General features: G+C 44.2%; 1 protein-coding gene across 1 annotated transcript in view; it reads right to left on the bottom strand.

Moving 5' to 3' along the window:
* Positions 1–1,014: 1,014 nt before the first annotated feature.
* Positions 1,015–26,909, bottom strand: part of LOC101128212 (proton channel OTOP1) — a 31,753-nt gene continuing 5,858 nt past the window's right edge. Inside the window, 6 exon segments of the mRNA XM_055360456.2 lie at positions 1,015–1,185; positions 9,350–10,030; positions 10,032–10,299; positions 14,717–14,861; positions 19,239–19,249; positions 19,306–19,486. Coding sequence (XP_055216431.2) covers positions 1,015–1,185; positions 9,350–10,030; positions 10,032–10,299; positions 14,717–14,861; positions 19,239–19,249; positions 19,306–19,486 — 1,457 coding nt within the window.

The raw sequence follows: 26,909 nt of genomic DNA, 5'->3' as shown, positions 1-26,909 counted from the left end.
AGGAAATGCTTCACAAATATGGTTGATTTTTGCAGTTACCTATAAAAGCAAAAAGTTATAAACACTGTAAAACCAACCATAGGAAACTATGTTAATTAAGGTACATTCACTTGATAGACTATCATACAGCATTAAAATGATATTTATAAAGAACTTATAACAATATGGGGGCAAGGTTTATGCCATATTGTTAAGTAGGAAAATAACTGAATACAAAATCAAATATGTTACATCACCATTCAAAGGTATAATAATGACAATAAAAAGGATCTCATCAACATGGTCAGAAGAAATACACCAAGATATTAAAAGTAATTGTTAATTGAACAATGGCATCGTAGGTGACTTTTTCTCTCTACTTTTCTGAAATATCCAAATTTTTTACAATAAACATGTATGTATTTACAGTGAAAGAGAGAACAGTGAAATTTATTTTTAAAAGTACTTGAAAATGATCACAAAAATGTGTCAACATTTCAGGTAAGAAATGTGTTTTTATATTGATCTGTATACAAATTTCTATCCAGCTGATAAAAATAACTTCAAGAAATTAAACCTATTCAGAAACAATAGTGATTGTGTCTAAATTCATAGGCTTTGAGAAGGATAAATTTTTAAAGTGTAAATTACTATGCAGGTGGTCAGGAAAAGGTTGTATGGAGTCACATGATAAATGACACAAAGAAAATGCTTTTTATGAAAAACAAACTGGATAGATTTTTTCCCAAGCCAGAATCACATTCTTCTAAATCATTTAGAAGGAAATAAAATAATTTGGGCTTGATTAGCATTTAACTAACCAAGGACAGATTACAGTCACCTTATGGATTTTGATCTAACTTGTTTACATTCATCAGGGGTGATGGGCAGTTCCAGCCCACAGGAAGCACAATCTTTGCAGACAAAAGGTGGCCCTTCTCATGTTTGTCAGGCAATATTTGTCCAACCTGGCCATTCCCAGTTGGCTCCAATGAACTCTTGTTAGCTCACTCCTCAGTCTCTTGTGGACCCAGACTATATCTTACAATAGACCTCAAAGAGGGAGGCAGCTGCGTGCATTCCGTAGAAAATAGAAAAAGGCATGGCCAGGTTGACCACAATTATCCAGGGTTCAAAGCCAAAGACAATCTCCTCCAATTCGTTGTCATACTCAGGTAGACAGCCAAAAGCGGGAGGTATCCAAAGCTGCAAGAGAAGAGAAAATGGCCTGTGGTGGGGAGCAGCTTCCAAGCCACCACGGAGGCCCCACTCAAGTCCCAAGCCTTAGGAGCTGACCCTGATGCACGGGGACTGAGTCACCCCTGAGAGAACAATAAGGAGACCTCGTGGCATTTCCCATCTCCACAGAAACCACCAAATCCATGTCTGCCATGATCCTGCTCACTTCCTCACCCACCTTTCCCTGCAATCCATCCCTAATGAGTGCTCTTTGAACCCATCCAACTCTCTCCATCTCTACAGCCCTCGCCCAGCCTCAGTTTCCTCAGTTGAAAGATGGGAATTCTCAGACACGTGTCTGAGAGGGCTTAGATGAGAATTAAGTTTGCAAAACTGAAAGCAGTGACTTTTGTTTGTGTTGCTCACGGAACCTACACACTGTTCCCTGCTTCTCAGGCTCTTCTCTGTCCCAGTTCTCTCCCCCTCTGCCACCCCTTGAGTTGTCAGGCTCCTCACTCCCGCTTCAGGCTGCACCCTTCTTCAGCTTCCTCCACTCCCTGGCTGTGGCAGGCAGCCTCTAGGATGACCCTCAATGATCCCCAGCTCCTGCAGTCACCCTCTTGTGGAGTCCCCACCCCTTGAGTGTGGGATGCACCTAACGACTCACTTCCAACTCACAAAATATGGCAAAAGACACAGGAAGTCACTTCTGAAATTAGGTTGCAAAAGGACCTGCTATCCCTCTTGCTCATCTTCTCCTGAAAGACAGGTGGCAGAGCTGCCATGCTGCGAAGCACCCTATGCGGCAAGGGGCCCAGGGAGTACTCCTGTCAACAGCCAGCAAGGAACTCAGACCCTCAGCCCAACAAGCCACAGCTGAATCCTGCCAACAGTCACATGAGTAGATTTGGAAACAAATCCTCTGCCACCTCTCAGAAAGTCAAGCCTTGAAATGAATGCAGCCCCAGCCAACAGTTTCAGCCTGGGAATGGCCCTGTGCAGAGATACTCAGCTAAAACTGTAGTTGGATTCATAAGTCAGAGAAACTATGAAATCATAAATGTACATTGTTTTAAGTTGCTGAGTATTGGGGTGGTCTCTTCCATAGCAATAGGTAACAGAGACACATAGCCTTCATTTGTATCTCCATACAGAACACTCCCTGGTATATACAGCCGACCTCTGTATCCAGGGACCTGCGTCTGTGGATTGAACCAACCACAGATCAAAAATATTCAAAAAGTAGGCTAGGCACAGTGGTTCACACCTATAATCCCAGAACTTTGGGAGGCCAAGGCAGGTGGATCACCTGAGGTCAGGAGTTCAAGGACAGCTTGGCCAACATGGTGAAACCCCATCTCTACTAAAAATACAAAAAATTAGCAAGGTGTAGTGGCATGTGCCTGTAATCCCTGCTACTCAGGGGGCTGAGGCAGGAGAATCCCTTGAACCCAGGAGGCGAAGCTTGCAGTAAGCCAAGATCATGCCACTGCACTCCAGCCTGGGCAACAGTGAAGCTCGGTCTCAAAAAATAAAAATAAATTAATTAAAAAAATAAAATGGTTGGTTGTGTCTGTACTGAATAGGTACAAACTTTCTTCTTGTCATTATTCTCTAAACAATACAATGTAACAACTATTTACATAGCATTTAAATTGTATTAGGTATTCTAAGTAATCTAGAGATGTCTTAAAGTGTACGGGAGGATGGGTAGGTTACATGCAAGTATTACCCCATTTTATATATAGGACTTGAGCATCTGTGCATTTGGTATACACCACGGGGGCCCTGGAACCAAGACCCCTCTCTTCTACTTTGCTTACTGGCTGCTGTGACTCTTAGGAGCTCTCCTACTTGTTCGGCGGGTCCCTCCCAGTCTCCTTTGCTGTTTCATCCTTTGCTCTGCCTCTTAATGTTAGCCAGCGTCCAGGGCTCATTCCTGGGTCCCTTTCTATTCTCTCTACACATGAACCCTGGGGCTCTCTCCCAGTCCCTGGTTGTAAATACCAGCTATAGGCCTATGACTTCCCAGTCTCAATCTCCAGCCTGGACCACTTCGAAGAACCCCAGGCTCATAGTTTCCGGTGGCAACTTGAGTGTCTAAAACACATCTCAAACTCAACCCACCTTCCCCATTTCTCCATCTGCTCAGATACATCGTCCTCCCAGGTAGTCCATCGAGGCTCCAGGTGTCAACCTTATCTCCCTCCTGCTCTCATAACCATGCCCCCTCCCATCCAGTCCCTCAGCGCATCTCCACTGTGCGCCTCCAAAGCAGTACCTTCAGCCCACCTGTGGCTCTCTCTCTCCACCTGTCCGGCCGGCCTCTCTCACCTGGACCATGGCGGTGGCCCCGTGCCTGGTCTCCCAGCTCGAACTAGGGCTCCACTCGGCCACCAGATTTACATTTTATGGAAATCAGATCCTGTCCCTACCTTGATTAAACCCCTAAAGTCTTCCCAAAATATTTAAAATAAATTCTACACTCCCGCACGGAGTGATAAAGTGCTCTGTTAGCTGATTTCTAACCACCCACGCTTCTCCCCACTCACCCCACCCACATTGCAGGCAACCCTTCTTCCTGTTTCTCAAACCAGACCCGCTCACTCCCGCTGGGGGTTTTATACCAGCCATTGTTCCCTCTGCCCTGAACATGCGTGGCCAACCCCTTCCTGTCTCATGTCACCCTTCAGCGAGGCCTTCCCGCTAAGCTGGTCCATCTGATCTACAATGGCAGCCCAAGAGCTATTTCCCACACCCTCCTTTTCCACTTCTCTGCTTAACACGGGTACACTATAAGGTGTCTTTCTTGCTCGGTTGATGGTTTCACCTGCTGTTGCCTGGTTTGTAAGCCCCATAAGAGGAAGACCAGAGATCTTGGTCATTGCTGTACCCTCACCATTCATAGCAGTCCCTGGACCTCTGTAGGTACTTAAGGGACACCTTTTAAAGGAAGGGTGAGAGGAAGGGAAAGGGAGACAGGGAGGAAAAGGGAGAAGAAAGGAAGGCAGGAAAATGGGACCTCTTTTCTGAAATCCACATCTTTATATGTGCTGTTTAGTTGGCTGGAAATTCTTGTTACTTATCCTATTGAGAAGTGGCCTATGACCTCTTTCTTTGAATCTAGATGGACTCTGTGACTACATGACTAATAAAATACGGCAGAAATGACACCATGCAGTTTCCAAGCCCAGGCCTTAGGAGACAGGCAGCTTCCAGTTCAGTCTTTTGGAGGGTCAGCTCTGGGGCCCTCAGCCATCACGCATGGAGTCCAACCACCCTGAGACATCATGCCAGAGACCCACCTGTGGATGCCCCAGTCAAGAGTCCTGGCTGAGCCCAGCCTCCCAGCCACCCCCACCCAAGGCACCAGACCACGGAGCTTCTGGCCAAGGCTTCACCAACTTCACTTGATGCTGTGAGGAACAGAACTGCCCATCCACGCCCTGCCAGAATTTCTAACCCACAAAGCCATGAGTCACAATAAATGCCATGGGACAAAAACAGTCATGCATGTTGCTTTTGTCATACATTAGTGGTAGTTCATTGCACGGCAATAGAAAACCAAAATATCTGTCTACTGGGTTCATCCATTTGGATGCCACAGAGACACCTGAAACAGAACACGATCATTACTTAACTCTGGTCCTTCCTTCCACACTGACCTCCACCCACTGCTCCCAAGGTTGCCCCTCCTCCAGAGTCCTCCATCTCCAACATAGTATCACCATCTCCCCAGGAACTCAAGTGTGAAGGCAGGGGCCATGTTTGGCATCTGTCACCCTTTGCGAGTTGCAACCTGGAGACCCTGGAGGGTGTTATGATGAGTGAAATAACCTAATCACAAAAGGACTAATACTCCACAAATTCACTTATATGAGGAGTCTAGGAGTCAAATTCCTAGAGACTGAAAGAACGGTGGTTGTCAGGGGCTGGGGAGAATGGGGAGTTCATATTTAATGGGGGCAGAGTTTCAGTTTTGCCAGACGAGAATAACCTGGAGATGGATGGTGTGATGTTTGCACAATGTGAACGTACTTTACTCCACTATACACTTGAAAGTGGGTGCAATGGGAAAGTTTATGTGATGAGTTTTTTACCACAATTAAAAATATAACAAAACAAGCAGGAGTCAGATCCCGTCACTCTCAGTGTAGACCTTTCCATGGTTTTCTGTTGCATTTAGGATTGAGTCTTGGCTCACAGGCCCTGTGTGGTCTCCCCTCTGCCCTCTGCTCTGTGCTCCCAGGTCATGTCCTGTGAGCCCTGCCTTGCCTTGCATCCGTCCCTTCCCCACACCTGCAGCTCTGCCCTGATCGTCTCTCATCCCAGCCCCATCCACACCCTTCCTTAGAAGAGGCCTTCCCTGACCCATCTCCCACAGCACCCTGCCTTTCCCCGTCACCACAACCACCCTCTGTTGCCTCCAGTGCCACGGCTCCTGGAAATTCAACTGACATTTCCATGTCCGTCTCTGGAGTGGAGCCCACTCCACCTGGACATGCACATCAGCACCTACAGCTGGGGCCTCTGGACTGGCTTCCGATGCTGGAGAAGACAGCTCTTGCTCTCTGCCAGATGCCTTTGGCACCACCTGGGGTCAACCACAAGGTTTCAAAGTGCCACCCCATGAGCCAGCATGGGTATCCTAAGACTCCACCCTGCGATGATTTCCATCCTCTGGCTCAATCCCCCAGAACCCAACCAGTGCCTGGGGGCATCATGGGCCAAGCACAGGGAGGAAGAGACGGAGCCCACCCTTCTCCTTGGACTGGGCCCTGGGTCTGGCTTTCGGGTCCTGACAGACCATGAATTGCCACTTGATTCTGGTATTTCAGACAGTGCTATCTTTCTTCAAGTGGGTCCGAAAATGCAAGCCAAGTATTTCACCCAGTGGTCAACCAAAAAGGCAACCAGGGAAAAACAACTTTTCAGAACTTAGTTTTAAAAAGAAATATTAGGTCAGAAGCAGTGGCTCGTGCCTGTAATCCCAGCATTTTAGGAAGCCTAGGCAGGCAGATCACCTGAGGTCAGGAGTTCGAGACCACCCTGACCAACCTAGTGAAACCCTGTCTCTATTAAAAGTAGAAAAATTAGCTGGGCATGGTTGTTGCATGCCTGTAGTCACACCTCCTCGGGAGGCTGAGGCAGGAGAATCACTTAAACCCAGGAGGCGGAGGTTGCAGTGAGCCGATATCGTGCCATTGCGCTACAGCCTGGGCAACAGAGCAAGACTCCATCTCAAAATATATGTATATTAATATTAATCACAGGATATGTACAAAAAGCATATACTTGAGGAAGATTCTAGAACTAGCTCTGACTTTATAAGAATTTGCATTTTGGAATATGCACCTCAAAAAAATGCAACTTACAGTATCTATCTCTCTTGTTAACTCTTTCAATTTTTGACTCACTGCTGTGCCCCTGACATAGTCCCTGGCATACAGCAGGTGCCTGGCAAATGTCTGTCAGATGGAGAAGAGGGTCTCCCTGCAGCCAAACTCTTCTGGGCCTTCCACCTTCAGAGCCCCTCCTCACTGCCTAGCAAACTGAAGGAACCTGGGTGATCCAAGGCTAGGGTGGATCAGGTTTGCTTGGCAGACACACAGCCATTCTGACTTTAGAAGGGACTTACTTTCCCAACTTTGTGTTCTTAGGGTGATATCAAAAGCTGCAGGCCCCGTATGCACCATCTGAATTTCAGGGGAGGAAGCTCAAAAGCCTCTGAGCTGCTGGGGCAACAGGGAGCAGGCTTGATAACAGAGGCTGGTAGCACAGAGCTGACTTCACCCAGAGTGATGGGCAGGCATCTCTGTGGACTGGGGCACTCCCCTCCAGCCACCAGTCACCATCACTGCAGAGACTCATGCGGTGGCAAAGGCTGCTTCCCCCTCCTTCTCACTGACCCCCACCATCCTTCCTTTATGTGTCTTTAAAAAATCCCAACAGCACACAATGCTTCTTATTCCTTTTTCTTCTCTCCATCCCTCCATCACTGCCTTGGTTCAAGCTCCTCCCCTTCCTGCCTGGGCTGTTGCAGGGCTTTCTCTCCCAGTCTTTCTGCTTCTGGCCCTATCTGTCTCCATCCTTGCTACATACAGCTACTGGGAGGATCATTCCAAAACACAAATCTGAGAGAGTCTTCCCTTGCCCTCAGCATAAAGACTAGACTCCAGCCAGGCCGAGGAAGCCCTGCTCAAGCCAGAGTCCACCTAGCTCGGCCCTCTCTCCTATTTCCCATTCTGCTACTCTGCTTAACACACATGGAATTTATGCCAAACTACTTGGTGCTCTCAAAACATGCCATGGTGTCTTTTGCCTCTGTGTCTTCACATATTGTGTGTCTCTGCCTGAAATGCTTTTCCCCGCCTTGATAACCTGGTGAACTTCCAGTCATTCCTTGCTGATGCAGACAGACGGGTGAGTGACTGTACACCTTCCTCTCCTTTGCTACCTTCCATCAGAGAGGCTGGAAAGCAAACGGTCCACTTCCCCAGCCTCCCTTGCAGAGAGGGGTGCCCACATGAGAGACTTGAACCCAGATGTGATGCCTGGTGCAGCTGCAGCCATCTCATGACCATGTGGCAACAAACACCACACCACCCAAGTGACAAGATGAACAGTGCCTGGATGCCTGATGACATGGTTCAGCTGCCAGGCCAACCCCAAGCAGCCAACCTCCGGAATTCTCATGAGATAATTAAACATTGTTAAGACTGAAGACACTGTGAATCAAATTGCCTATCACTTGCAACTAAAAGCACTCCTGATTGACACTGGGCCTCACCTCAAGCACCCACTACTCACTGAAGTCCTTCTGGATCCCTGCTCCTAGTACACCTTGCACAAGCCCATCTCAGCACTTGTCCTGTTCACTATATTAGATTTGCTCATTGTCTCCCTCCCCCATTATACTGAGACCTTTTAGAGGAAAGAGACTGAGTCTTTCCACTTTAATCTTTAGTACCCAGCCCAGCCCCTAGCACACAGCAAGTCTTCAGTAGGTAGATTTGTAGAATATAGGTCTGTTTTCCAGCCTTATATTGTAATTTTATACTTACAGTATTTTTATTACAAGCTGCCTCCATTCCTTATTTTAAAAAGGCAAGAGAAACCTAGATGTCCATCAATAATGGACTGGATAAAGAAAATGTATTATGGCCGGGTACAGTGGTTCGCATCTGTAATACTAGCATTTTAGGAAGCTGAGGCAGGAGGATTGTTTGAGCGCAGGAGTTCAAGACAAGCCTGGGTAGCACAGTGAGAACCTATCTCTACAAAAAAAAAAAAAAAAGTTTTGGCCAGGCATGGTGGCTCACACCTGTAATCCTAGCATTTTGGGAGGTCAAGGTAGGTGGATCACTTGAGGTCAGGAGTCCGAAACCAGCCTGGCCAACATGGTGAAACCCCCATCTCTACTAAAAATGTTTTCAAAAATTAGCCAACTGTGGTGGCAGGTGCCTGTAATCCCAGCTATTCTGGAGGCTGAGGCAAGAGAATCACTTCAACTCGGGAGGCAGAGGTTGCAGTGAGCACCATTGCACTGTAGCCTAGGCAACAAGAGTGAAACTCTGTCTCAAAAAAAAAAAGATTTTAAAATTAACCAGGTGTGGTGGCACATGCCTGTGGTCCCAGGTACTCAGGAGGCTGAGATGGGAGGATTGCTTGAGCACAGGAGGTCGAAGCTGCAGTGAGCTGTGATCATGCCACTGCACTCCAGCCTGGGCAATGGGGCGTGACCCTCTCTCAAAAAAAATAAATAGAAAATGTGGTAGCTCTACACCATGGAATATTATGCAGCCTTAAAAAAGAATGAAATCACATTATTTGCAGCAACCTGGATAGAAATGGAGTCCTTATCCTAAGTGAATTAACACAGGAACAGAAAACCAAATACCACAGGTCCTCTCTTATAAGTGGGAACTAAACATTGGGTAGTCATGAACACAAATATATGAACAATAGACACTACTAGGGACTACTAGGGGGAGAGGTCGGAATTGGGGTGCAGGGTGAAAAACTACCTATCGGGTACTATGCTCATTACCTGGGTGACGGGATCATTTGTGCACCAAACCTCAGCGACACGCAATTTACCCATGTAACAAATCTGCATGTGTACCCCTTGAACCTAAAATGAAAGTTTAAAGCAAAATTAAAAGAATAAGAATAACTTGGTGCAGATTACCAAAGTATTGCAGAGGAACAAGAAGGCTGCAATATTCCTCAGGACTTTTCTCTTGGCGTTGCCCTGTAAGAAACGAGGAAGGTGGACTGGGCTTGGGTTCCCTCCCCAGCTGCTCTCCTCCTGCTTCTCCTCCTTGTCACATCTTTCTCTCAGGCACACATTTCCATTGGCTGCTGGTGGCATGTCCCTGCCCCAGGGAGCCACGTCTCCAGCCACACCTCCACTCTTGAGGCAGGAGGAAGCAAGGGGCATGGTGTTGCCATTGCAGACTGTGACCATCTGAAAGGTTTGGATGTCCTCAGAGAGTTTTTTAGGCTCTCGGTGAATGGATTCAAAGATGAAGAGGTTCTGGATGTACTTCTCCACGATCACCACCATGGAGTAGGGCAGGTTGTACCAGGTGTAGCGGGGGTGGTCCTCGGCACAAAAGATGGCCAAGATTGAGCCCCAGGAGATAAGCCAGGAGCCTGAGGCAGTGCCCACCAAGAGGTCCGAGTCCAGTTTGCGGGCCGGATTTTTGGACTCGTCCAGTGACTTCTCAACTGTCCTGTAAATCCGGATTCCAGCCAGCCCCGTAGCCCCCATAAGCATCATCAGGGTGATGGCATACAGGTAGAACGTGATGAGTGCTGACTCGCTCTTGGTCTTGGAGCACCCAATATGAATCAGGTACACCACCCACCACCACGGCAATGGTGGCGGCCAGCGCGGTCAGGCCCAGGACTGTGCCCACCATGACCCCATCAGACTTGAACTGCATCTTCTGGTGCTGATGGCTGTCAACTTTGCGCCCGATGTTCTTCCATAGGACGTAGAGCACTGTGGAGGCCAGGACCTGATACTCTATGTTGAAGGGGTAGGGGTAGTAGATATAGTAGATCCCGTGGGAGATGGTGGTGCAGAGAGTTGGGGGCGTGCAGTTACACTGCGGTGTGTGGTCATCTAAAACTAGGGGAGACAGGTTGATCACACAGGGGGGCTATTAGCAGGTGCAAGGGGAAGCAGAAAAGCACAGAAAACTGTTTCCACTGTGGATTCAGGCTTGGGTCTTCCCACTGGATTACAAGCTTTATCATGTCATGGCTTATTATCACGTTTAATATCATGGCTAATTTGATAGCCCTAAGTATCCCCAAAGCATATTCATTACCTAAATCACATTTATTTGGTGTGTTGCCAAAGAGGATAAAGAAGATGACTCTATTGTTGTAAAAAATAGATATGTAGATGATAGATAGATAGATGGATACACACACACACAGACAGACAGAAAAAACCTGGAAGGACACAAACTAAAATGTCAACAATTGTTATCTCTGGGTGGAAAAATGACAGATGATTTTTAATCTCTTCTAGATTTTGCTTCCCTGTATTTTCCAAATTTTCTCTGTGAAGATGATTTACATGTGTGATTTTTTAAGATTATTTTTAAAAAATACTTTCTGGAGAAAATGCCCCTTTTAATTAGCAAAAGATATGCCTCTTAAGACTCCAGTGCTAGCAAGCATGCAGGAGACAGGTGCTCTCCGATATCAGTGCGGGGAAAGTAAACGGGCACCACCTTCTGGAAGAGAAGCTGGCTGTGGTATGGAGGGCCCTCTCATCACAGGAGGGCAGATGCTGCAAGTAAATGACGAAACAGGTCACCAAAGCCCTAAAGGCGATGCAGTCTCTGACCCATAATTCCATTCTTTCCATTCTACCCTTCTACTCAAAGGGACAAATAAAAAAATGTAATCAAAGAGTCAGGTAAGGCCAGGAGTGGTGACTCAGCCCTGTAATCCCAGCACTTTGGGAGGCCAAGGCAGGTGGATCACTTGAGGTCCGGAGTTCGAGACCAGCCTGGCCAACATGGCGAAACCTCATCTCTATTAAAACTACAAAAATTAGCCAGGTGTGGTGGCAAGCCTGTAATACCAGCTACTGGGGAGGCTGAGGCAGAAGAGTCGCTTGAACCTGGGAGGCAGAGGTTGCAGTGAGCTGAGATCGCACCGCTGCACTCCAGCCTAGGTGATAGAGCGAGACTCAGTCTCAAAAAATAATTTAAAAAAAAGTCAGGTAAAATTGTGTGTGTGTGTGTGTGTGAGAGAGAGAGAGAGAGAGAGAGAGAGGAACAGCTCAAGGTCCAACAATTTAGAAATTGTTAAGTAAATTTTAGTATATCCCAACAATGAGATAGTAGACAGCCACTGCACGTTATAATTAAGATGTGCTTTATGGTTTTGGGTATGGGGGGGGTTGTTTTGTTTTTTGTTTGTTTTGAGACAGAGCCTCCTTCTGTTGCCCAGGCTGGAGTGCTGTGGCACAATCTTGGCTCACTGCAACCTCAGCCTTCTGTGCTCAAGCATCCTCCTACTTCAGCCTGCTGAGTAGCTGGGACCACAGGCCTATGCTACCACTCCTGGCTAATTTTTATATTTTTTGTAGAGACAAGGTTCCGCCATATTGGCTAGGCTGGTCTTGAACTCCTGAGCTCATGCGATCTGCCCACCTCAGCCTCCCGAAGTTCTGGGATTAAAGGCATGAGCCACTGCACCCGGCCAGGATGTGTTTTAATATTAAGAAAGTAATCTCGTTTCAAGGAAAATGGAAAAAAAGTAAGAACAAACTGTATATTTCTTTAATGCAAGTCACAACCCAGTACAAGGCTGTAAAATCAGGTAGCAACCAACTTTTGTAGCAGAAATAATTTTCAGTGGACTAGAATAGGATAGAATGGAGTGGAATCAACTCCGATAAAATTTGGAAGCATCTCTGATATAGTAAAATTAAGTATTATTTCATCAAGCATACACACATTAGTATGTGCGTATTTGGATTACAGTGTAAAATCTGTCTCTTATTGAAGGTTGCAATAAAAAAAGATCAAATATATAGTATAAAATCAACTATAAATAAATGGCACACTACAAAAAAATAACCAAACGTTCACAGCATTTACTGCATTTCTGGGTAAGTGTTGTGGATTTTTTTCCTTCACACTTTGTCATTGTTTTAGTTTATGATATGTATATATTACTTGTAAAATCTGAGAAAAGCAGCTGGGTATGGTGGCTCATGCCTGTAATCCCAGCACTTTGGAAGGCTGAGGCAGGTAGGTCACAAGGTCAGGAGATTGAGACCATCCTGGCTAACACGGTGAAACCCTGTCTCTACTAAAAATACAAAAAATTAGCCAGGCGTGGTGGTGGACACCTGTAGTCCCAGCTACTCAGGAGGCTGAGGCAGGAGAATAGTGTGACCCCCGGGAGGCAGAGCTTGCAGTGAGCCGAGACCATGCCACTGCACTCCAGCCTGGGCGACAAGCGAGACTCCGTCTAAAAAAAAAAAAAAATCTGAGAAAAACTATATCGTAGTATTAATTTTACTTTCACAGAACACTATGAAATTTTCTTTTTCTTTTTTTATTCTTTTTTATATAGGGTCTCCCTCTGTTGCCCAGGCTGGAGTGCAGTGGCTCAAACACAGCTCACTGCAGCCTTGACTTCTTGGGCTCAAGTGATCCTCCTGCATCAGTCTCCCATGTAGCTATAGCTGGGACCACGAGCCCATGCCACCATGCCTGGCTTTTTTTTTTTTTTTTTTTCCAGAGCTGGGGTCTCCCTTTGTTGCCCAGGCTGGTCTCAAATTCCTAGGCTAAAGCAATGCTCCTGCCTTGGGATTACAAAGTGCTCAGATTACAGGCGTGAGTCATTGCCCCTGGTAATAATCTTCAATTCACACAGGGCTTCCCTAGCACTTACAATTCAATACGGTGTTATGCAGAAGACAAGGGAAGAAATCAGGAGGAAAAGTTCAGAGTAACAGAATGTTACAGCTGACAGAGTCCTTTTTTAGAAAATTAATCCAACCTCATCTTTCACAGAGGGCCTTGAAGCCAGATTGTTAGGATTCAAATCATGGCTGTATCACATGTTCACTGGTTACCCTAGGCTAACTTCTCCGTGGCTTGATGCCTTCATCCATATAATGAGGTTAATATTGTCTACCTGAGGCCAGGTGCAGAGGCTCACGCCTGTAATCCCAACAGTTTGGGAGGCCAAGGCTGGCGGATCACAAGGCCAGGAGTTCAAGACCAGCCTGGCCAACATAGTGAAACCCCGTCTCTATTAAAAATACAAAAATTAGCCAGGTATGGTGGCACGCACCTGTAGTCCCAGCTACTCAGGAAGCTGAGGCAGGAGAATCACTTGAACCTGGGAGGCAGAGGTTGCAGTGAGCCAAGGTCACGCTACTGTACTCCAGCTTAGGCGACAGAGTGAGACTCTGTCGCAAAACAAACAAACAAACAAAAATATATATATATACACACACACATATATAGCCTGCCAGAGAGTGTGGGGGTACAAATTAAATGACATGTGTAAATTTCCAAGAACAGTGGCAGGCACTCAGCAAATGCTTAATAAAAATTTACTTTTGTTATTGTTGTCATTGTTGCTACTAATATTGATACCAAGGAGGACATGAGGCCCAAACACCAAGAGTGGCTGCTGGTTGGGGGTGGTGACTTCATTGTCTCCACCCCACTGATGACAAAACAGGTTCAAAGTGGCTCTCCAGGACAGCCTGGGTTTACACAGCTGGCACAGACTTGCTGCATGTTAAAGCTGGAAGGGATCTTTGCAAGTGCATGATTTGGATACCCTCACTTTACAAATGAGAAAAGGGAGGCTCAGAGAGATTAAATGTCTTCTAAAGGTCACACAGCTTGTACATGATGGGAACAAACCTGAGACACCCAGTTCCCTGCCCCACATTCCCCTCAGCCTGAATGTTCTCATATAGAAGTGACATATTGTAAATGCTAAAGGATTTTAGATAAAAATATAAAGATTAACCCAACAGGCTCTCAAATAGGAACAAGGTAGAACAGACATGAGCTAGAGTTATAAGCCAACTACAATTAAATTAAAACTTTAAATGAACCACAGCCTATTAACCACAACCTACCATTAGACTTTTATGAATTTTTAAAAGCCATACTTTTACTAGAAAGAACTGGTAATAGAGGTTTAATTAAAAACACAAGCAGAGGCAACCATCAATCTTCTGTAGTTGAAAACAAAGACATTTATTTCTGCGGCAAACTGGACCATGAGAAATGGCCATCAGAATGATCACCGTGGGTCTTACAAGTCCCTGAGTCATGGAAGAAACCTTTAATTATGCTCAGTACACATCACTTATGAGAGATTCAGGTTTTGGAAGATTTTCAACAACAGGGGGCTGTCTGGCTGATGCTGAGTTTGGTGGGCCTGAAGTTCTTTGGAACCTGCACTCCATCTCTGAACACTGTGGACTCTGCAGGTTTCCAAGACGTTCCAACATGACAGAGGGGCCACTCACCTCTCTCAGCACTCATCTGTTGTTATGTTCCCAAAGCCCAGAGTGATGAGCCATTCCTTGTGCTCATTGATTTGGTGCTTTGACTCATTGAGGACGCCGTTGGCCCACAGAAGCAGGTTGGTGAACACCAAGTGGATCACCTCAAACCTGAAAAACACAAGGACTCAGTTCTCAAGCAGCCCTGGGAGAGCCTCAGGCACCATAGGGTGAGACAGACATGTGCACACAAATACACGGCTCCTTCTCAGCCATGATTCTGGCTACATCATGGATGACCCTTGAGAACGTTATGCTGTGAGAAATAAGCCAGACACAAGAAGACCAATACTGTATGGTTCAATTCATACAAGGCATCTAGAATATTCAAACTCATAAAGACAGAAAGTAGAACAGAGTTTGCCAGAAGCTGGAGGAGGAGGAAATAGAGAGTTGTTTAGTGGGCTCAGAGTTTCAGTTTTGCAAGATGAAAAACGTCTGCAGATTGGTTGTACAACAAGTGAATGTACTTAACATTAATGAACCATACGCTTAAAATGACTAAGATGGTAAATGTTATGTGATTGTCAACCTGAAAAAAAAAAAAGACACTAGACAAAATTATCGCTAAATATGTTGGATTTACTTGGAAATAGAAATAGGAATTACAATCCAGAATGCATGGAATGGCAAGCCACCAGCGCATTCGGTGAGGGAAGGGTAAGGAGGAGCTGTTATTAGCAAAGAGAGATTTACGTAATCCACAGAGAAAAAGAGTTCACCGGTTCTAGAGGCTCAAAGCCAGAGTTGTCATCAGTTCATTGGTGGAGATGCCAGTGCTGGACAAGTGTTCTTCCAAGAGCATCTTATCTGCTTTACTGCAGTCCTAAAGAATATCTAGTAATGTCCAACCTCTTCAAAGCAGGAGATGCATGAAGGGTTTTTAGAAAGTCCTTGGAAACACTTTGTATCTCAGACACATAGACAGGAGTGCCCTCTCCTTGGCGCTTTCCCAGGCCTATTTTGCCTGGGTCTGACAAAAGCGATTTCATCCTGATATCTACGGGTTTTTCAGTATTTGCCACAATTTTAAAATAAATGCTCTGTTTTTTAGAATAGCGCCTAATTGTTATATATACTTTTTTCCATTCACCAGTCATCTAATGTAGCAAAAGCACATGGTAAGTGTCCAACAGGTATAGAATGATTAATTCATTGACTTGCCTGGCCAATAAAATGCCTTAAATTAGAAAGCTAGGATCTCCAAACCACCAACTAAGAGGGATATTTTGAAAATTCATATCTGTCCCAGTCATTCTTCTGCCTAAAGCCTTCAGTGGCTCCCCACTGCCCTCGAGGTGAAGCCCAAGCCCCTAGGTGGTAGTCAGCCTTGACCAAGAATTTGCTGCACACCTAGCCCTGTGCCAAGTGCTTTTCATACGCATGTGCCATTAATCTCTACAACGAGCCCATGAAGTAGGTACTGTGATTGTCCTCACCTTGCAAGTAAGACCCATGAGGCCCAGAGAAGTTAAGTAATTTGCCTGAAGTCACACAGCTGTGGTCAGAGCCAGAGTCATGCAATCTGACCAGAGTGCAAGCTTACAAGCCCTACATCAAACAGGGATCCAGCCTGTGCCCACACATCCTCCCGCTACCCCACTGTGAGGAAAGACTGCATGTCCCAAAGACACCCTCTTCCAGTGGCCTCTGACCCACTAACCCTGTGCTCCTCCCTCTCTCACAAACGGTTCTGGGACCTTCCCTGGCAGAAATTGACTCTCACCCCAAGCTGCCGAAATGCCCTCCTTTGTGCTCCCTCATTGCTCTGGGACACTCTGGTCAAAGCACTGAGCCCAGCGTTGTCACTGTTTTGGGGACTGCCTCTCACCTAACTGACACCCCCATGGTGTGTGCCACAGACTTTGCAGCCTTGTATTCCCCATGATGAGAACAATGTTCGTCCAGTATTTAAAGATGAACTGCAAGAAAAATAAATGAATGAACGAATGCAGTTCATTCTGGCCTCACGAAAGCTTTCCACATTGTCACTGTATCACTATAAGGCTCTGTCTTCATGGGATTTGGCTCTCCTGGAATGAGCAGCCAGTTATCTTTGATCAGCTTGGGCTGCCATAACAAAGGACCACAGATCATCAACTTCAATAACACGAATTTCTCTTCTCAGGGTCCTGGGGCTAGAAATACAAGATCAAGGTATTGGCAGGGTTGGTTCCTTTTGAGGCCTCTCTCTTTGGCTTGTAGATGGTCAATTTCCTCCAGTGTCTTTACATGGCTGTCTCTCTGTGTGTGTCTGTGTCCTTCTCTCCTCTTATTATAAAGACACCAGGGCCAGGAGCAGTGCCTCACGCCTGTAATCCCAATACTTTGGGAGGCCAAGGCAGGTGGATTGCCTGAGGTCAGGAGTTCGAGACCAGCCTGGCCAACATGGTGAAACCTCGTTTCTACTAAAAATACAAAAATTAGCTGGGCATGGTGGCAGGTGCCTGTAATCTGAGCTACTTGGGAGACTGAGGCAGGAGAATTGCTTGAACCCAGGAGATGGAAGTTGCAGTGAGCCGAGATTATGCCATTGCACTGCAGCCTGGGCAACAAGCAAAATTCCGTCTCAAAAACATAAAAAATAAAGACACTAGGCATATTGAATTTGGGCCACCCTAATGATCTTATTTAACCTCAATCTCTAAACGACCCTATCTCCAAATATGGTCACATGCTCAGGTACTGAGAATGAGGGTTTCAGCATATGAATTTCACAGGGGATATGACTCAGTTCATAACAGCTTTCAAGTGCAAGGCAGCCCCTCCAAATGAGCCCCTCAGCAAGCTCCCCAGTGATCCCACCATGCCACCATGGAGCTAAACTGTTTCCAGGCTCACTGGGCATGTTCTGTCTGTTAGCTTCACTGTTTGAGAACGTGTTTGATCTAGAGAAACACTCTAAGGTCATCCATGCTGTCTGGTAAGTCAGCTGGGGGTACAAGCTGACGGTCACTTTGGATAAAAGATGAAGTTTTAAAAATGTCATCCCTGGTTTTCTAGAGGTAGAAAACTTTCCAAAGAACCTTCTCAAACTGGAAATCCAAAAATATTTCCAGCAATGGCAGTATCACCAGAACAAGTTCATGGTCTTCCAGGGTGACTTGTCAGGAAGAAAATAATCATTGTGTCTCCGCAGTGACTTTGAGCAAGTCACTTGTCTTCTCTGAGCTCCAAATTCTTCGTTAGAAAAAATTGAGAGCAGAGCCTGCCATTTGCAACAACATGGGCAAATCTGGAGGACATTGTGCTCAGTGAAATAAGGCAGACACAGAAAGAAAAATACTGCATAATCTCACTTATATGTGGTATCCAGAAAAACGTTTTTAATCCAATGCATAAAAACAGATGGTAGAAGCTGGGCATGATGATGTGGGCCTGTAGTCCTAGCTACTAGGGAGACTGAGGCGGGAGGATCACTTGAGCTGAATTCAAGGCTGCAGTGAACTGTGATGGCACCACTGCACTCTACCCTGGGCAACAGAGCAAGACCCTGTCTCTAAAATTGAATTAAATTAATAAATAAAATCAAAATAACATAAAGAGTAGAATGGTAGTTGGAGGGGAAAAATTAGAAGATTTTGGTCAAAGGGTACAAAGTTGCAAATACGTAAGATGAATAATTCTAGAGATGTAATGGACAACGTGAAAACTGTAGTTAATACTATTGTATTGTATACTGGAAATCTAAGAGAATAGATTTTAGGTGCTCTTACCACATCCAAAAAAAGAAAGGCAACTATGTGAGATGACAGGCATAAATATGCTTGACTGTAGTAATCACTTCACTATGGATAGGAATATCAAATAATCATGTTGTATACCTTAAACATATACAACAAAAAACAAAAAAAATGAGACTGACAATTCAACAATTCAGATCCTGACTCTGATGACATTACCACGGATTTCTGCCAAGGGCGAACACTACCCTGAAAACCCATCTAACATTCTTTTCAACCATGAGATTTTTCTGACCCTAAGCTATGCATTTAAATTATATTTATCAAATCCTTCCTTCTGAGCCATACCAAGTTTACCAGTGCTGTGGGAAAAAATCCTCATACATTTCTAAAAGACTTTAATCCCCAAATGAGAAAACAAAAGCGCTTCCATGACCCAGAGGAGGCATTGCAATGGCACAAGGTTTCTATGTAGGAAGAATATTAAATTTTTTTAAAAAATAAAATTGATTTTGGCAATGGTTGCATAACTCTATGAACAGACTAAACTGTTGAATTCCACATGTTAAATGGGTGAATTATATGCCATGTGAATTCTCTCAATAAACCTGTTACATACCCCGAAAATAAAATTCCCTCAAGCTTTTACTGTAGACTCTGGCTTGGCAGAATTTCCTGACTCTTCATCATTAGAAGTTCTGCCTCATAGGATCCCTGCAAAAATGGCCATGGGGACACAGAGTTTTATTTTGCAATGGAGGCAGCTGAAGAATTAAGCCTCAAAGATAGACTTCAGTTCACCTCAGTTCATTGCAGTTCACAGCTGTGCACACTGTCTCCACTTGCCACATGTCTTGATGTTACAAGTTTCTACACAACCTGGGATACACTTCACAGGAATGAGACAACATAAATAAACATCAGTGGTTTACCTGCAACAAAGTATGTGCTGAATGGGTGACAGGGAAAACTCCTTCAGTGGCTGATAAACATTCTGAAAATCCAATGAAGTATCTAATTTTAAGGCATCCCAGGATGATGGTAATGACTGCAAACAATGTGATACTACCTAAATGTGGGATAAAGGGGGAAGTGGAAACACACACATTCCATTAATATACATTGATGTCATTTCAAAATAAATTATATTACATATTAAACCCTTATGTATATGGTCAAATGATTTTTTCACAAGGGTGCTGAGACCATTCAATGGGAAAAGGGCAGTCTTTTTAACAAATGTGGGAAGACTGGATGTCCACATGCAAAGAAATGAATTTGGACCCTCACCTTACAGCATATACAAAAATTAACTCAAAACAGATAAAAGATCTAAATATAAAAGTATAAACCTTGTAAAAGAAGACATGAGAGAAAGCTTCATGACATTGGCTTTGGCAATAATTTCTTGGCTATGACACCAAAAATGCAAGCAACAAAAATTAAAATAAATAAGATGAACTACATGAAAATGAAAAATTTTTGCACATCACAGGATGCTACCAATGAAGTGGAAAGACAGCCCACAGAACTGGAGAAAACATTAGCAAATTATATACCTAATAAGTCATTAATATCCACAATATACAGATTTGTTTACATTAAATACGTCATATAATGAAATCGTACAGTACTGTCCTTTGGTGGTTGAGTTTATTTTACTTAGCATAATGTCCTCATGGCTTATCCATACTGTATCGTGTGTCAGAATTTCCTTCCTTTTTAAGCCGAATAATATTTTGTTGTATGTCTATACCTCATTGTGTTTATCCATCTATCTGTTGATGGATGCTGGGTCGCTTCCACCTTTTGGATACTGAAAATAATGCTGCTATGAGAGAATTTATAGAGAATTCTTATACATTGACAACAATGGGCTGGGCACACTGGCTCGCACCTGTAATCCCAGCACTTTGGGAGGCCGAGGAGGGTGAATAACTTGAGGTCAGAAGTTGGAGACTAGTCCGGCCAATGTGGTGTAACCTGTCTCTACTAATAATACAAAAATTAGCCTGGTACGGTGGTGCATGCCTATATTCTCAGCTACTTGGGATGCTGAGGCAGGAGAATCCCTTGAACCAGGGAGGCAGAGGTTGCAGTGAGCCGAGATCATGCCATGGCACTCCAGCCTGGGCAACAAGAGCGAAACTCTGTCTCCAAAAATCGATCAATCAACAATGACAAAAGCCAATTTAAAAATTGGCAAAGGACTTGAATAAACATATCTCCAAAGAAGACATAAAGATGGCCAGCAAGTACATGAAAAGATGTTCACCATCACTAATTATTAGAGAGATGCAAATCAAAACTATGAAATACTTTCACACTATCAGGATGGCTACTATCAAAAAAAAAAAAAGAAAATAATAGAAAATAACAAGCATTGGTGGGGATATAGAGAAATAGTGCTCTGTTGGTAGGAATGTAAATTGGTACAGCTACTACTGAAAACAGTAGGGAGGGCCTTCAAAAAATTGAAAATACTGTTATGGCATGATCTGGCATTTTCACTTCTGAGTATATACCCAAAAGAATTGAAAGCAGGGACCCGATGGGATATCTGTATTCTCCTGTTCATAGCAGCATTATTTTCAGTATCCAAAATGTGGAAGCAACCCAGCATCCATCAAAAGATGGATGGATAAACACAATGAGGTATAGACATACAACAGAATATTATTCAGCTTAAAAAGGAAGGAAATTCTGACACACGATACAGTATGGATGAGCCATGAGGACATTATGCTAAGTAAAATAAACTCAACCACCAAAGGACAGTACTGTACGATTTCATTATATGATGTATCAAACGTAAGCAAATTCATAGACAGAAATAGAATGGTGGTTGCCAGGTGCTAGAGGGAGGGAAGAATGGAGAGTTAGTGTTTAATGAGGACAGAGTTTCAGTTTTGCAAGATGAAAAAGTTTTGGAGGTTGGTTGCACAACAGTGCATATGTGCTTAACACCACTGAGCTGTGCACTTGAAAACTGGTAAGTTGGTAAATTTTATGTATATAAATGCATGTTTTACCACAATTAAAAATATATTAATAAAATAAATTCTAGCCCAGGCACGGTGGCTCATGCCTGTAGTTCCAGCACTTTGGGAGGCCAAGGCGGGAGGATCACTTGAGGCCAAGAGCCTAAGCAACCCCATCTCTACCCAAAAATAACATAATAATTATTTCTAAATAAATAAATAAATTCTACTGTTGAGCTGCAAAGGTAAAACTAGAAGGCAGGTGTTGTGTCCTGTTCATCATTGTACCCACCCCATAGCCCAGAGTCTGACAAATGATACACAATCAACGAAGCCTGGTCCAGTCAACAGAATGCTCCCAGAAGCTTTTTCAAAAAGGAGAAATCTAAGAATGTCACTGCTCTACTCAAAAATCTCAATTCTCTAATCCTAAAATCCTGTTCTCTAAAGAATAAGTGTGCAGCTGGCTGGGTGCAGTGGCTCACATCTGTAATCCCAGCACTTTGGGAGGCCAAGGTGGGTGGATCACCTGAGGTTGGGAGTTCGAGACCAGCCTGACCAACATGGAGAAACCCCATCTCTGCTAAAAAATACAAAAGTAGTGGGTGTGGTGGTGCATGCCTGTAATCCTGCTACACCGGAGGCTGAGGCAGGAGAATCACTTGAACCCGGGAGGTGGAGGTTGCAGTGAGCCGAGATTGCATGATTCCATTCCAGCCAGGGCAACAAGAGTGAAACTCTGTCTCAAAATATATATATATTCATAAGAAATAATAAGAAATAAGGGTGCAGAGTGTGCAGGTCATACAGGTATACAGGAATTCTCTGAACTGTCTTTGCAACTTTTCCATAAATCTAAAGCTTTTCTAAAATGGAAAGTTTATTTATTTATTTATCTGAGACAGGGTCTTGTTCTGTCGCCCAGGCTGGAGTGCAGTGGCACGATCTTGGCTCACTGCAACCTCCACCTCCCAGGTTCAAGTGATTCTTGTGCCTCAACCTCAATCCCAAGTACCTGGGATTACAGGCATGCTGGCCAGGCTGGTCTTAAACTCCTGGCCTCAAGTGCTCCGCCTGTCTCAGCCTCCCAAAGTGCTAGGATTACAGGCATGAGTCACTGAGCCTGGCTGAAAGTATATTAAAAAAAAATAGATGGGCAAGGGCTCTATAGTAGTAGCTGAGGAAGGGCCTGTGCTAGGTGTACTGAGGAAAGGAAGCAATCTTTGATAGTATAATGAGCATGGCTTTGCCCAAAATATAAAAACAAACTAATAAAAAATTTGCATATAAAAAAGACTGGAAAGGAATGTACAAAATACATTAAAAAGACACTTGGTGACAAATGAAGAAATTAGTGAGAAAAAGGCAGTGATCATGAGTGCTTGATCAAGTCAGAGTTCCTCATCTTCCTCCTGGGCTAGCATTGACTGCCATTTACACATTTGCTGCTACCAACAGGAGGAAACTGGATCATGTATGACATGCATTAAGGCACTGAGCAGAGAGGAGGGCATGAGCCATAACATTGGGCTATAACGTTACAGCCCCAGCCTGAAAAGCCTCCTCTGAAAAGTAATGCAATCGCCTGGCACTTTTCCACTGCTCAAAGCCTTATAGAAACAACTCTAACTCACATTTTTAATCCTGGAAACACCCCAATAAAATCGGAAACTTTGTAAGAGTGGAGATTCAATCCCAGTGCTTTGAAATGTTTTGACAAATACGTGGTTGGTTTTAATTACAAAAAACATAGCAAGATCAGGTGAGGCAGCGTGGTTGAGTGGCAAGAGTACAGGCCTGAAAGTACGGAGACCTGGACACTCACAGAATACATGAGTCACTTCCTGCTCCCAGCCTCAGGATTCCCATACAGAAAATGCGGATGGTCTACAGCAGTGGTTCTCAAACTGGAAACTGCATCAGAATCACCTGTAGGGCTTGTTAAAACACAAATTCCTGGGCTCCACCTCCAGAGTTTCTGATTCAGTAGGTCTGGGTGGTGCCCCAAAATTTTCATCTCTAACAAGTTTTCAAGTGGGGCTGCCACTGTTGATCTAGGCCCTGCTTTGAAAACTACTGGTCTAGACCATCTCTGTGGTTGACATGCCAAGGGTTCAATAATGTACTCTTTAAGTCATCCCTTTCTTCCTGTGTTCATCCATTCATCCACGGATTAATTCAGCCAGTTATTTATACAACAAACACCTTGGGGACTCCTACTATGCATGAGACATTGTGCCAAGGGCTCAAAGACAGACATAGGAGGTTGCTGTAGAAACAAAAATATACGAGTATAATATTGCCTAAATTGGGGTGTGCACAAAATATCAGAGAGATGAGCTGGCAACAGACTTTCTCTGTGCAGCCTGGGAAACCAGAAGACAGTGGAGGAATGTGCCACAAGGAAAGGACTGCACCTCAAAAACCTTATTCTCAGCTAAGATGTCGCCCATGTGTCAGGGCAAAAGGCAGAATGATGTTTGAAGTATACAAAATGTAATTTTTTCAACAGCTATTTATTGAGCAGCAACCATGGGCCAGGCATTATCCCAGGCACTGAAGATATAAGGGTCAATAAAATAGACTATCTGCCCTTGAGGAGTTTCACATCTAGTGGGGAAGGCAAAAAATAAACCGGTAAATAGTAAACACATAAAGAATGTCAGGAAGTGCTAAGTGCATGAAGAAAAGTAAAGCAGAAAAGGGGACTGAGGTTGAAGGTACATGGGCAGGAAAGGAGGTGATTGTTGAACAGAGAACAGAGAAAACTGTCATCCACATAACTTGTCTGACAAAGGACTTTAACCAAGCAGCTTGTGAACTGGAAGAGAGTCCCCAAAAGAGGGGAAGATGAGGAGGAGAGCAAATTATAGTGACCAATCAACTCTGTGGAAGGCTAGAGGAGGGTGGAGGTATAATGGATGGAGAGACAGATGGAGATAGATAATTAGATTAATAGGAGAGGAAAGAAGAACTTAAATTCAAATGGATAAACTGCCTGAGATGTGTAATTTACATGCCCTATAAAGACTTGTCATACAGAATAGACATTTTGAGGCGAAATTCTATTAACTATCTCTACAAAACCCATAAGTTCGGCCAAGCACAGTGGCTCACACCTGTAATCCCAGTGCTTTGGGAGGCCGAGGCAGATGGATCACCTTAGGTCAGGAGTTCGAGATGAGCCTGGCCAACATGCTGAAACCCCGTCTTTACTAAAAATACAAAAATTAGTCTGGCGTGGTGGCAAGCATCTGTAGTCCCAGCTACTTGGGAGGCTGGGGCAGGAGAATGGTGTGAACCCAGGAGGCAGAGGTTGCAGTCAACCGAGATTGCGCCATTGCACTCCAGCATGGGTGACAGAGCGAGACTCCATCTGAAACAAAACAAAACAAAACAAAACAACAACAACAAAAAACTTAAGTTGGAAAAGGACTGGATAGGGAACAAAGAAAAACCTTTGAAAGCCCTCAAGGTAAATAAATGGAAAAGGAGAGGGAAGAAGGGAAAGGAACAGGGAGGCAAACGTATCCTAAAGGTCTCATCCCATTAGATAGAGAGGAAGTGGGAGCAGTGAACATCTTGGAGTGTGACACAGTGTGGCTTGCTGAGGGAAATGTTCAATATTTTGTTTTCGAATAAGAATGAAGTAATAGGCAGCTGGGCGCGGTGTCTCACACCTATAATCCCAGCACTTTGGGAGGCCAAGATGGGCAGAACACTTAAGGTCAGGAGTTCAAGACCAGCCAGGCCAAGATGGTGAAACCCTGTCTCTACCAAAAACACAAGAAATTAGCCCAGTGTGGTGATGGGCACGTGTAGTCCCAGCTACTTAGGAGGCTGAGGCAGGAGAATCGCTTGAACCTGGGAGGCGGAGGTTGCAGTGAGCCGAGATCATGCCACTGCACTCCAGCCTGGGCGACAAAGTGAGACTCCAGCTCAAAAAAAAAGAATGAAGTAATATGCATCAGATTATGAGAGAGGGAAGAAAAAAATGGCCATGAATGGAATAAAAAATCAGAATAAATTTTCAAATGCTCAAAAAAGGCAAATGTGGAAGAGGGAAAGGAAGAAATAGGAATGTAAAATATATCATCATAAACATCGAAAAGAAATATGGAAACAAAAAAGTCAACTACATAAATTATTTCTATAAATTAGAATGATCTAAATCCCCCCACTAAGTAGTAAGCAAGAATAGGAAAATTGAATTAAAAATAAAACCTAGTTACATGATCTTTACACAAATTGCACCTTTAACAAAGTAATAAAGGTTTAAAATAAAGTAGTGGACAAAGAGGAATCAGGCAATGCAAACAAAAAGAAAGTTGGAATGGCAATATTAATAGCAGACCATATGGGACTTAAAGTTAATGTAATAAGTAGGATAAAGAATCCTTCCTCTTTTATCACTACATATAATAAAGGACAGACTGTCTGGCATGGTGGCTTACGCCTGTAATCCCAGCACTTTGGGAGGCCGAGGTGGGCGGATCACAAAGTCAGGAGATCGAGACCATCCTGGCTAACACGATGAAACCCCGTCTCTACTAAAAATACAAAAAATTAGCCGGGCATGGTGGGGGGTGCCTGTAGTCCCAGCTACTTGGTAGGCTGAAGCAGGAGAATGGCATGAATCCAGGAGGCAGAGCTTGCGGTGAGCCAAGATCACGCCACTGCACTCCAGCCTGGGCGACAGAGTGAGACTCTGTCTCAAAAAAAAAAAAAAAACACAAAGACTGTATGAGGAAGCTATAACAGCCACACATGTGCCCAAATAAAACAGATTTTGATTTATATAAACACATATATAAGTATATATATACAAGTATATATACACATATACATATATATATTTATGCATGTATAAATATATATACATATATAATTTCGTAATTACTTAACTTACCTTTGCCTCAGTTTCCCCATCTCTAAGATGTAATGACAGTAATAACACCTATCTCATAGGGGTGCTGAGGAGATTAAGTGAGTCATTACATGGAAGTCACCTAGAACAGTGTTCCTTACCTAGAAAGTTCTATAAGCAGGATGTTATTATCATCACTCAATCTCCAAGAAAATGTTGATGCATTAGAACCAATTAGAAAGTTTACCAGCTACAATACTTGAGAATAATCCAAAGACTACATAGGGTACCCATCTAGTGATGGCAGAGGGAACCCCCTCCTCTTTGTTAGGCACCCAAATCCCTCCTAGGAGTCTAGAACCTTGAACCCCCCTCTTAGAGGTGGAAAGTCCCACAGAGTTAGTCTGCATTCTATCCCATGCAAGAATGCTTTCCAATGCATCATGACCGGCAGCCATCTGATCTCTACTTGGACAAGCCCAGGGCTGGGAGGCTCAACATCTCTCAAAGCGCACCCTTCCATCACCAGCTGGTACTTACTTTATTTGTGTTTTATTTTAATTTATTTTATTTTATTTTATTGAGATGGAGTCTCACTCTGTTGTTCAGGCTGGAGTGCAGTGGCATGATCTTGGCTCACTGCA

Source organism: Gorilla gorilla, chromosome 14 (assembly GCF_029281585.2).
Source record: "Gorilla gorilla gorilla isolate KB3781 chromosome 14, NHGRI_mGorGor1-v2.1_pri, whole genome shotgun sequence".
In the NCBI taxonomy this organism is placed as follows: domain Eukaryota; kingdom Metazoa; phylum Chordata; class Mammalia; order Primates; family Hominidae; genus Gorilla; species Gorilla gorilla.
The sequence above is the reverse complement of the archived record's forward strand: the minus strand, read 5'-3'. Positions and strand labels throughout refer to the sequence as shown.